The 12,631-nt window shown below is 44.4% G+C and overlaps 1 protein-coding gene across 2 annotated transcripts in view; it reads right to left on the reverse strand.

Moving 5' to 3' along the window:
* Positions 1 to 12,631, reverse strand: part of PRKACB (protein kinase cAMP-activated catalytic subunit beta) — a 165,191-nt gene that overhangs the window by 109,586 nt on the left and 42,974 nt on the right. Inside the window, exon 1 of one of the 2 annotated variants that reach the window (XM_073593649.1) lies at positions 2,274 to 2,545. The exons of the other annotated variant lie outside the window; for it this stretch is intronic. Within the exon in view, the coding sequence (XP_073449750.1) occupies positions 2,274 to 2,454 (181 nt within the window). The 5' untranslated portion in view covers positions 2,455 to 2,545. Of the gene's footprint in view, positions 1 to 2,273; positions 2,546 to 12,631 lie in introns of those variants that run through there. 2 annotated transcript variants of the gene reach the window in all.

Genomic DNA, 12,631 nt, shown 5'->3' on the forward strand with positions numbered 1-12,631 from the left:
ATAAACTATCATACGATCATACAATCCCCTGTTAAAATGGAGGACGACAGAGGCACGCAAAACTGACCACGGTGTCAGGGCTAGCGGTCATGATAAACTGTGGTCAGTTCCTAGAGGGGAGGACAGAATCAGTCAGGTATTTCAGGTGATACACGGGGCCAAAATGACAGCACAAGCACTGTGCTGCATAACATGCTTTAAGGGAACAGGATCTTTTTTTTTTTTTTTTTTAGGGTAACACTAAGTCCTGCTGAACCAGGAAGATTGGTTTGGCAGTGGTAGGAGGGAGAATCAGAGAAGGAAGATTTCAACTAAAGCAAGAGCCAGCAGCACAAGGGACACATCGCACTGATAGCAAGCAATGTCCCTTGTGCTTTTATTTGACTAAACATAAGATTTAAAGCAGAGTTCCACCCATTTAAAAGTCTGCACCTATAAAAAGTGTAGCTGCTGACTTTTAATAATCAGACACTCGCCTATCCCATGGTCCAGCAATGCAGGCGCACAAAGCCCAGCTCCTCTCTCCCTCCTCTCCACGGCGCCGGCATTCTAACTGTGGGCACCCGACTGTTGCTTCACAGCCAGGCAATCTTCTGGGACCTGTGACTATCCCAGAAGATTGCAGGGAGGGGCGGTGGGAGAGGTGATCTTCCTTCTGGCGCCAGGGGAGAAAGTGGGAGCTAGGTGCCTGTAAAAACAGGGTACCCGCTCCCCCCCTCCCCCCCAAAAAAATGACATGCCAATTGTGGCATGTCAGGTGGTCACCAACACTTAGACCCCTTTCACACTGGGGCGTTTTTCCAGGCGCTTTAGCGTTAGACTCCTTTCACACTGGAGCGGTTTTCAGGCATTATTGCGCTAAAAATACCGCCTGCAAACCGACCCAAAACAGCCGCTGCTGTTTGTTCAGTGTGAAAGCCGAGGGCTTTCACACTGAAGCGGTGCGCTGGCAGGAGAAGAAAAAAAAACTCCTGCAAGCCGCATCTTTGGAGCGGTGAAGGAGCGGTGTAATACTCCTGCCCATTGAAATCATGCATACTAGCTCATTATGCCTTTGTCTTGCAGGTTTTTATTCATTTATTTTTTTACAACCACTTTAATGCACAGTAAGCAAACAAATTTCCCATTTAAAGTGCAAAGCTGGCCATACATTATACAATTTTCCTATTTAGATTTACCTTCAATTATGTAGTGCAAAGGCCTGCCTGATTGCATACACATTGAAAGTGTTTAAGTTTGACTTCACATTATATGGTTTTGGGAAATCCAAAGTAAAAAATTGTATAATGTATGGCCAGCGTTAGTTCACCTTTATAGAAAATCTGTAAGGTGAACTTACACTCCAAAGACATGCTGGAAGGTTAATTGGCTTCTGTCTAAATTGACCCTAGTATATGAATGTGTGTTAGGGACCTTAGATTGTAAGCTCCTTGAGGACAGGGACCGATGTGAATGTTCAATGTATGTGTAAAGCGCTGTGAACATTGATGGCGCTATAAAAGTACCAATAATAATAATAATACTACTACTACTACACTGGACCCCATCCCCCTCCCCAGTCCCGATATACCAGATTGCCGCGTTCCCACGCTGTCAGACACCAAAAAAGCCGCTTCACCGGTCCAAGGATTTGAAATCCCCCTGTAGCTTAATTCCTTGTCCGTATTGCTAAGCCAGTACGGACTACAGGGATTCTAACTGGTCAGCATCATCACATGGACAGTGCTGACCAATCAGAAGCTGTCTAGCCCGTACTGTCAGCAGGTGGGATTTGCTTTTTGCTGTCTGACAGCGTGGGATTGTAACAATCTTGTACAGTGGGACCGGGGATGGGGGGGTCCAGTGTAAGCTTACCTTACACATTTTTTTTTTGTAAAGATGAACTTGCACTTTAATCCTCAACCATATTACACAGTAGTGAAGCTAGAACTATGCACAGAAAAGAAAATAATAAAAAAAAAAAAAAATAATAACAACACACAACAATGAGGTTTCAGGGCCTATGGAAAGCTCAAGGTATAGGAAGAAAAAAAAATTAATAAACTATAATGCTACTGTTACAGGTATAAAGCCCGTACAGTTACCAAAGTACAATATTTTTGCAAGGTATGCATAGCCCCTCAGTCATTTCAAACCAGCACATTATAGTACATACAGTAAGTAGTACAAAATAAGAAAAATAGTGTTTCCCCCCCCCCTAATAGAAAGTTCAATCGCAGCATCTTGCTTAGTCGCACACACAGCTCCCAGCTGCTGTTTAACAGGAAACTTACTTGCTCTGTCCCACTGCAAGGTGTTCTCAGAAATCAGCTGGCCCTCTTGTTCCAGGCCAGTCCTCTGTTCTTGTGTGCTCTGCTTCCCATTTCGATGGAACAATCGGTTGGCAAAGCCCTCTAACTTCTGCAGGGCTGTCGAGGTGCTGGCAGCCTGAAGACTTTCGTTGTACGATGCCATGCATACAGGTATTTTTTGGGAAAGCGGCTACAAACAGCTCTATAACTTAAGACTAGGGGTGGAAGAAAAAAGAAAAAAAAAAACACCCTGCAGAGCAAGAAGCGTCTCTTACTTCCTGTTTGACTGTGTGCACAAAACCACGGCGGCTGCTGCTGGTTCCTCTACAAGACTTTCTGGCTGCAGGCTTATTTCAGCTTTGCTTGAGCTGCATTTATCTGCCTAGTTTTGAAGTGGCTTTCTTACAAAAATGACAAGTGCTCAATGTGTTACCTGCCTTTTAGCAGAGTCCCAGCAAAGCCAGGCTAAAATAATTAAGATCTTTCTTGCAGCTCTGCAAAGAGAAACATGTTCTCTAATGACAAAGCTGCAGGCTCTCCCATAGGTCACCGGTGCCCTCAGGGCTTATGAATCTGTAGTTATGTTATTAGGTATCCTAGCCACATATCTGTGACAAAGGGATGAGTTCAAAGAGAGAAAGTCACACAATGACCTGACTACACCTTGGAAAGAGAATGCTTCTTTTGGACACTAGGTGGTGCTCTGTTTGAAAAGTGAGAGGCCCAATCATATTTACTCCCATTCTTACTGTATATAGAACTGTCTTTGGTACAAAGTTGCTCATTAACCACTTCAATACCAGGCACTTAGACACCTTCCCGCCCAGGCCAATTTTCAGCTTTCAGCGCTGTCGCAATTTGAATGACAATTGCGCGGTCATGCTACACTGTACCCAAACAAATTTTTTATCATTTTGTTCCCACAAATAGAGCTTTCTTTTGGTCGTATTTGATCACCTCTGCGGTTTTTATTTTTTTGCGCAACAAATTAAAAAAAGACTGAAAATTAAAAAAAAAAAACAAGTTTTTCTTTGTTTCTGTTAAAATTTTTTGTAAATAAGTACGTTTTCTTCTGCACTGATGGGCATTGATATGGCTGCACTGACGGGCATTGATATGCTGCACTGACGGGCATTGATATGGCTGCACTGACGGGCACCGATGAGGTGGCACTGACGGGCACCGATGAGGTGGCACTGACAGGCACTGATAGGCGGCACTGATGGGCACTCATAGGTGGCATTGATTAGTACATATGGGTGGCACTGATGGGCACTGACAAGTGACACCGATGGGCAATGACAGGTGACACTGAACACACTGATTGGTGGCACTGATAAAACTTATTGGTGGCATTGCTGGGCAGATCTGAAACATAATGGTGCCAATCAGTGCCCATTTGTGGGCACTGATTGGGCACAAGTGGATGGCCATGGGGTACATACCTGGCCATCCACATGTTGCCCCTTCCCCGGTGGTCCTAGTGGCGATCCCTGGTGGTCCAGTGTGGTGATCTGAGGGGGGGCTGTGCTGATAAACAATCAGCGCAGACCCCCCCCCCCCGTCAGGAGAGCCGCCGATCGGCTCTCCTCTACGGCTCTTCCGAGGCTCTTTACCAAGATCGGTGGAGCGGTGTGTCAGGCTGACACACCGCTCCACCGATCGCCGCGATGCGCGCGGCGGCATGTTATCCTGCTGGACGTCATATGACGCCCAGTCAGGATAACTGAACCACCGCCCGGCCATCATCTGCTATGGGCCGGGCGGGAAGTGGTTAAAGCATGTTCGCCCCATGCCCCTGAATGCAGCCCATGTGGAGAAATAAATAGTTAACTTCAACCTAGATCCAACGATCTTCACTGATCGAGGACTGAGAACTAATATACAGTAAGTATGGGCTGAACTCAGGGGTGTGGGGCACGCCTTAAAGGTCAACTTGAACCAAAGGCAGAGTTGTCTTTAAAATTTGTAATATTTAAAGCTGAATTCTAGATGGATATTAAAGAGGCAAATGAATGCTGTTCTGTAAATTATACATCTATAAATCTTTTTTTTCTTTTAAATGGGGTCACCGCCCCACCTCATCCAAACAGAGAACGCTTTGCATGCATTTAGAGCATGTAAGGATTCGCTTAACCTCCCTGGTGGTATGATTATTTCAGATTTTAGGTGCTGAAAGCGGTACCATTATTTTGCATGGAAATTTGGCGTTTTATATTGTAGGCCTGTAATTCTTAGAAAGAACACACTTAAATCTGTCCAAACCAGAGTCTAGTAGACATCCCGGGTATGCTAAAGTTTGAAACACAAAATCATAAATTATAATATAACTATAAATAATACTTTTTATTCAATAAATTTTAGTAAATAATATAATCAAAAACACTGACTTTTTTTTTTGGCCAAACAAGGGTGCAATATTAGTAGTCATATTGCTTCAGTAAACGTCCCGGGTATGGAAAAATTTTAAAACACGGTACAGCACAAAGTCCGATGTCACAGTCAGGACAGTAGAACCGGGTTTGTTTGCCGATTTTCCCTCCAGTGTCGTCACGCTTAGATCAGCAAACCACACTAATCCTTGTGGGTGCTGCCTTCTTTTCCTTATGTGGTCCATAAACGGTTCACAACGCCAGCAGCACGAAGTCCAGATCTATTTACAGTCGTTGGTGTTTGGTGCTTGAGAAATATAAGTTTGGCAACTTTCCAAACAAAGTCCGCACGAACCGCGGGCTTGTCACTTTTTTTTTTTTTTTAGAAGAATGAAGGCATTCCATAGGCACTGTTCAAGAAGATGCCTGAAGATTTTTTTTGTAATATTTTTTTTGTTGCTTTCTCATGGCTGTATAAAAAGTCATGGCCTGGTCAGCTCTGTCAACACCTCCCATGGTGTTGTTGTAGTCCATCATGACTTGTGGTTTCATTATGTCTTTTCCACCTTTTGTGTGTACCGTGACAGTAGAGGTGTTGTGAATGGTACTCATTAGGCACACATCTTTTTTTGTCGCGCCATCTCAGTGCCATCATTTTGCCCGTCAGGCAACTATTTCTCCTGCCTTGAGCTTTTTATTGCCAAAGGTTGGTGGCATGTCACGCCGGTTATCTCTAACGGTCCCATATGCATTAGTCTTGTGCTGTAGAAGGAACTCAGAGTTCTGGAGAAGTGTAAAAATTTGTGGTTACACAGCAGCCCTGATTCAGCAATGGCTCAATCAAAGTAAGAACTGAAGTGGCTGCCATTCTATAATTACTGAATCTTTCACTGAATTTGGTTCCTTTCCTGGTGTAAAGGACCGAATTCCATATGTAACCAGTGCTGGATTTACAGAGCATGAATGATTTTATGCCAAATCGTGCTCTCTTAGACGCGATATACTGTATCCAGCTGAGTCTTCCTTTGTAGGCTATTAGACTTTCGTCGATACCGATGTCTCTATCTGGTACATAGGTCTGCTGGAAATTTTTCTGAATAATTTGATATACCTCCCAAATCTTTTTCAGTTTTGGTGCTGGATGAGAAGACTCATCAAATTAATTATTTTGAAAGCGCAAATATTTCATTATGAGAGAAAATTTGTACTCCGACATGACGGTGCCAAGCAAAGGAGTGGCTAGTAATTTGTTGGTTGTCCCAATACCACTTCTGCAGGGGTTTACCCACCACTCCCTTTAGAATTATGAGGCCCAGAAACTTCCAGATGTCCTCTTTGGTCACTGGTTCCCACTTTCTGCTCCTTGCAAACCTCTGATGTGTAGCAGCTTGTTGCTCCTGGTACCGATTTGTCTCCGTAACAATTTTTTCTATAACCTCATCAGTCAAAAAAAGAGTTGGAGGTATGCCAAGGGGTTGTCTTCAACCTCCACTTTGATACCGGGTGCTCCAGTAAACTGGAATCTTGCAGTTAATCGAGCACCAAGTCCGCACATCATTGGGCACATCACTGGATCATCGCTGAAATCGCTTTCCGTGCCTGATGATGAACTTCCCCACGAATCACTATCACTCAATTCTGCAAGCGATTCTGTATTGCTGTTTTCCAGCAGGTCATATGCCGCTTTAGAGGTGTGCTTTTTTGATGCCATGGTCGCTCTGCAGTTTCCAGACAGGAAGTACAGTAAAACTGCAGGCAAGGGCACTGGATAAAGCACTGGGGGGGGCAAACTAAGGTCAATTTTATTTTATTTAGTAATGTAATCCAATAGGATTACAGTGTATCAGTGTGTGTGTGTGTTTTATACGGTTAGAATTTGCCACCAGTTCCACCCCCCTGCGTCGCGACGCTCGCAGGGAACGGAAGCCAGGGCACACAGTGGATCGGGCGGAAGATCCGGCCGCCGTACACAGCGGGAGTACATTGCGAGATCCCAAGGTAAGTAACCTCTTCCAGGATTCAGCGATGCGATCCCGAGTGTGGCTCGGGGTTACCGCTAATGGTACTGAAATCTCACCCCGAGCCACACTCGGGAATACCGCCAGGGGGGTTAAAGGCGCCAATACTGAGCGTCTGACCTCCTGTGTTCAGAATGCTGTAGGCCAGCATTCTGCTATTTTTTGCCTGGCCCACCTATGACTAAGCCCTGCCCATGTTTTACCCCACCCACCTATGACTAAGCCCTGCCCATGTTTTACCCCACCCACCTATGACTAAGCCCTGCCCATGTTTTACCCCACCCACCTAGGACTAAGCCCTGCCCATGTTTTACCCCACCTACCTAGGACTAATCCCACCCATTTATGACTAAGCCCTGGTGGGGAGAAACATGTCAGTGCGAATGATATCTTGTAGGCTGAGGCCGCTCCACATTTCTGTGTCACACTGGCACTCTTTTTCATTGACTGCACAGATCGCTTTTTGGATGAGCAGATTGGCACGCCTGCACTCCCTTTACTCCTGTGGTTCTTGGAGTCCCTGGCTTTGAGCAGCATTCCAAGTTTACAATGGGATCCCTCTCATGCTCCAGTGTGTATGGCCAGGTCTGCTATGGGATGACAGAAGTGGGCGGAGCTTGGAACCACCGAACACCGTTTTCCATTTTTACAAATTTAGCTACAGGGCCAATCAATGTCTGAGGATACCAACAGCCATAAAGATTTACTAACGGGACAGTCAGCTGTGCAATATGAATAGCAGGATTACTGGAGGCACGCGGCAGCTTAGGCCATACACCTCTAGAAAATGAATGCTGGAATTTTAAGGGCTGACTGAATGGAATCTTTCATTTCTGTATCAATTACATCAGGCCTGTAATAAGCAGCATAGGAAAATCCTGTAGTTTGCTGGTAAAATGCTTGCTTCCTGCATTCTCCTCTCCAGCCACCATTTTTGGTTCATTTTCATTCTAATTATAGCTCACCGCTGGCTGCGAATGTTCCCATGGAGATTTCCGCCTGTTTACACGAGACATTTCCTGCTCTAGTTTTTCAGAGCTCGAAGACTACGGAGCTATACAGCTTATAGCAGAATTCCCTCTACACAGGAACATCATCATCACAAGGCAGATTGACAACATGCAGCCTTTTCATCTCTCCATATGAAGGGCGATTTATACCAGCTATGCTTTCAATTTGCTGATGGTAGAATTTTTATTTTTTTATAAAGTATTGGGGGGGGGGCGACATTTGTCTAGTGCACACGAATGGCAATAATTGAGACAAAGCATAAAAGCATAAGTAAAAAGCCTGAACCTTGCTTGTCTCTACTCTCCCTGAACAGGTTCTGCAGGGAGGATTAGAGAGGATCCCACTGGACTGAGTAGAAGCAGCGTCTATAAATAGCAAGCATATGACAAGCGGGAGGGAGTGACATAAAAACTAATCTTCATTTCCATCCACAGCAAGCTCTGCTGCCACCTACTGCTGAAATGGCAGAATACATGCAAAACATGAAAATTACAGCTACTACTTGATACATTGGAAAACTTTTTTGGAAAGTAGGCTTCTTTTAACTGGACATCTTATTACATACCTAACGATACTGAAAGCACTAGACACATCCCAAAGAATATCCTAAAGTACATCCTAAAATGTCTCTAGTACGTTATGTCCAGTGACCATAAAGGAGACCTTCACTCAAAATTATATTAAAAAAAAAAAAAAAAAAAAAAAAAAAAAAAGCACTTTTACTGTCATCCCGCTGCCTCTTGGGATACAGACATAATATATTCCAGGTATACAAAGGAAACCTAGGTGGTGTCAGATCTCTCACAGGCACAAGACAGATCTGGCACTGTGTCTCTTAACATATATTGTTCTATAAATGAAGAAAAGTAAATATGTGACATTTGTATCCCAGGAGGCATTGTCCTCCTCCATTCAGAGATTATATCTTAGCCACAGCCCTAGATCTCTGCCCACGCATGCGCGAGACCTGGCAGTGCATCATGGGGAGGCGTCTGCAGATATAGTTGGCTTCCCATAATGTAAACAGGAAGATGGCGGTGCAGGACTGAGCCAGTAGTAGGAAAGCGGTGTAAGTGGGAATAATGAGATTTTAACTGGAAGGGTAAGGAGAGAATAATGTTATTACTTTTATATCTACTATTCATCTGCAGATCAAAGGGATGAGCTTCAATCTTCATGTAATGTCTGTTAAAGGAGAAGTAGTACAACCAAAGCCTGTTTGGCTGTACTTCTCCTGTGGATCAGTTTGTTCTGCACTCCCGTGACCCGTTTTCAGGGAGCAGAGCAGAGAGCCGGTGACTGACCACCACCTGCTCCCTGTTTAGGGAGCTCTAAGAACCGTGCGATCGGCAGTGTTTGATCGCTCAGTTCTCAGTGTTCGAGCTGACGGGGGGGGGGGGGGGGGGGGGGGGGACAGATGCAGCATGCACCTGGGTAAGTATGAATCTGAAAAAAAAAAAAAAAGGCCTTGGATTCATTTGTAAATAACTTTGCAATGCTCTGTACAAAAATCTTCATGCGTCATTTAACTGGGACAAATTCTAGAATTTATTCTTACAGCTGTGCTCATAAGTTTACATACCCTGGCAGAGTTTATGATTTCTTGGCCATTTTTCAGAGAATATGAACAACACAAAAAGGATTCTTTCACTCATGATTAGTGTTTGGCTGAAGCCATTTATTGTCAATCAACTGTGTTTACTCTTTTTAAGCCTGGGTTCACACTAGCGCGATCTCAGAGATCGCATGTGATTCGCACCCGCACCACAGGTGCCGATCACATGCGATCTCTGAGCAATGCGAGTTCAGCCATACAGTTGTATGGCTGAACTCGCATTGGGTTTGCACAGAAAATAGTGCAGGGACTTGTTTTTCCTCCCACACTAGAATCGGATCGCATGGGTGTTCTCACCTACGCAATCTGATTCCTGTGCAAGTTTACAGTTTGCACTGCGATCTGTGAACTAAACTGGGGATGTACACCCGCAGCAGTTCACACAAGTCAGTGTTAACTGCCTGTGGGAGAGGCGCGATGCGGGAACCGGCGCTGGAAGCGCGCTGGTTCCTGCATCGCACTAGTGTGAACCCAGGGTAAATCGTAACTAGAGGTCGACCGATATGGGTTTTTCTCTGGCCGATGCCGATATTTAGAAATCGCTGTGGCCGATGGCAGATATATGATGCCGATTTTTTTTTTTTTTTTCCCTTCATCTCATAAAATCTAACAGTTAGACCCCTTTCACAGTGGGGCGTTTTTCAGGCGCTTTTGGGCTAAAAATAGCGCCTGTAAAGTGCCTGCAAAACGGCTCCCCTGCAGTCTCAGTGTGAAAGCCCGAGTGCTTTCACACTGAGGCGATGCGCTGGCAGGATGTTAAAAAAAAAGTCCTGCAAGCAGCATCTTTAGAGCGGTGTATACTGCGGCTCCACCACTCCTGCCCATTGAAATGAATGCGCACCGCTGCCGAAGCGCCTGCAAAGCGTTTCGGCAGCAGCGTCTCGTGGCCGCATTTAACCCCTTCCTCGGCCGCTAGCTGGGTTATAAGCGCCCCGCTAGCAGGAGAATAGCGCCGCTAAAATGACGGTAAAGCGCCGCTAAAACTTGCAACGTTTTACCGTCAACGCATGCCCGCTTCAGTGTGAAAGGAACCTTAAGTAATAAGTGATACAGAAATTTTTTTACATTTAAACATTTATTAAACAAAACAAACCTCCAATCAGTTCACTTATATATATTTTTTTAATCTAAATTATACATACATCTTAAATTTCAAATACACAAAAACAGGTAATCAAAACTTTTGGACGAAAAAAAAAAAACGAGCTAACTTTACTGCTTAGTTTTTTTTTTTTTTTAAATTCATTAGTGTATTTTTTCAAAAAAAAAAAAAAATTGCATTTATACTGTGTGACATAAAATATTGCAACAACCGCTATTTTATTCCCTAGGGTCTCTGCTAAAAAAAATACATATAATGTTTGGGGGTTCTAAGTAAATTTCTAGCAGAAATTTTTAGAATAAAGCGGAGCAATATATTGTAGCCCTTGAGAGCACCAACGCTCAAACCCCTCAAGTTTGCAAAGTTCTTCATAATGCCTATTCCCCCATAATGGGGAAAATTCTGACACTCCTTCACATTACATTATACACAGTGGTGTAGTGGTTAGCACCTTCACCTAGCAGCAAAAAGGGTTGCTGGTTGACCACGACACCATCTGCCTGAAGTTTGCATGTTCTCCATGTGCCTGTGTGGGTTTCCTCTGGGTACTCCGGTTTTCTTCCCACACTCTAAAGACATGCTGGTAGGTTAACTGGATCCTGTCTAAACTGATGTGAATGTACAATGTATATGTAAAGCGCTGCGTAAATTGACGGCTCTATACAAGTACCTGAAATAAAAATAAAATAAAATGATGCGTCTCAATGATGGGCATATGCAAAAGTTCCTGATTCTAACTGGGCCATAAGATTACAACAAGAACAATGGCTCAAAAGCACAGCCTGTATGGGATCTCTCCAATTTATCGCCCCCACCCCCCACAGAATGGTGAAGTTGGGAAGCTATAAAGTAAAGTCTCGGCTGCGGCACCGCCAATCCCCCCCCCCCCCCCCCCCCCCTCCTTATGCTGAAGAGTAGAGAGTTTAATCCTGGAGCTTTTTCCTTTCTATAATAACAAAGTGCAGTTCTACCCACTTTTACAACTCTTCAGCATCCCTCACTAAACTGTGCTCTGTAAACGAATTGGATATTTTTTTATTTTTTTTCTCAGCACCTACTGTATATCTGCTGTATTCATTTTTCACTTCCTCCTCCCTGGCTGTGGCCCATCGCATCATTTCCTGTTTGCAATGCCTTCTGGGAAGGGGCGGCAACTTCCTCTGACACTGCCGTTGCTATGGAAACCTGACCTGAAACCTATTACACTGCTTGTGCTGCACTGAGCATGTGCGAGATCTGCAAGGATGAGATCCAGGAAGAAATACAGTCTGGCTTCAGATGCCCACACTTAAGATGGCCACGGCCTGCTATAAGTTTATAAAATAACAAACTACTGCTATAAACTAACAAAACAGACCTTAGTTTACAGACTAACTTTACTAGAATACATTAAGCTTGTGTATTATAGGGGTATTTTTATCTAAAAAGTATAATTTCAGCTGGAACACCACTTTAAGAAATAAACAGTGTATTTTTTTTTTAAATTAAGCCCTTTTACTAGTGATTTAAAATGGACTTGATTTAAATCAAATCCACTCTGGAAAAAAAAACTGCTCGATTCCCCCATCAATGCAGTTAGCAAGTCCGTTATACAGATTCTGCTTGCTCAGCAGGGATTGCTACGTTGATCTCTGCTGAGCTGTCTCCGCTCACTCTGCAAAGATGGACCTGTCAGAGTCCTGCTCTCCTCTATGGGGAGATCTGATGAAAACGGACCGCCTGTCCACTTTCATCCGATCCGCCAGACCGATGGAAAATAGGATCAGTCTGGAGGCAGGCCGGATCGGATAGCAGCAGAGGTCAGCTGACATGTCACCGATGACATTTGCTGCTCCATAGAGGTGAATGAATGGTCCAATCAGGTCTGCCTGAGAAACTTACAGGCGGACCTGACCAGACATCCTGTGTGAAAGGGGCCCAAGAGTGCACTGGATTTTGGGGTCACCCCAGTCACACCTGCCTGCTCTGCACCTTTGAGACTAGGTTCATTACTGCATGTTAAAGTTATTGTAAAGTTCTTTTTTTTTTTTAAATACCAAACATGTTATACTTACTTGCTTTGTGCAATGGTTTTGGACAGAGTAGCCCCGATCTTCTTCTTGGGTCCCCCGCCGGGGCTCCAGACTCCTCTTCTCTGTGTGTCACCATAGGAAGCCAATTCCTATGGTAAGACACGTGTGGCCTCAACCCCAGACTGTGTTGAGTGGCTATCGTTCAGCCGG

The sequence above is a fragment of the Aquarana catesbeiana genome, linkage group LG07 (genome assembly GCF_042186555.1).
Source record: "Aquarana catesbeiana isolate 2022-GZ linkage group LG07, ASM4218655v1, whole genome shotgun sequence".
Taxonomy (NCBI): Eukaryota; Metazoa; Chordata; class Amphibia; order Anura; family Ranidae; genus Aquarana; species Aquarana catesbeiana.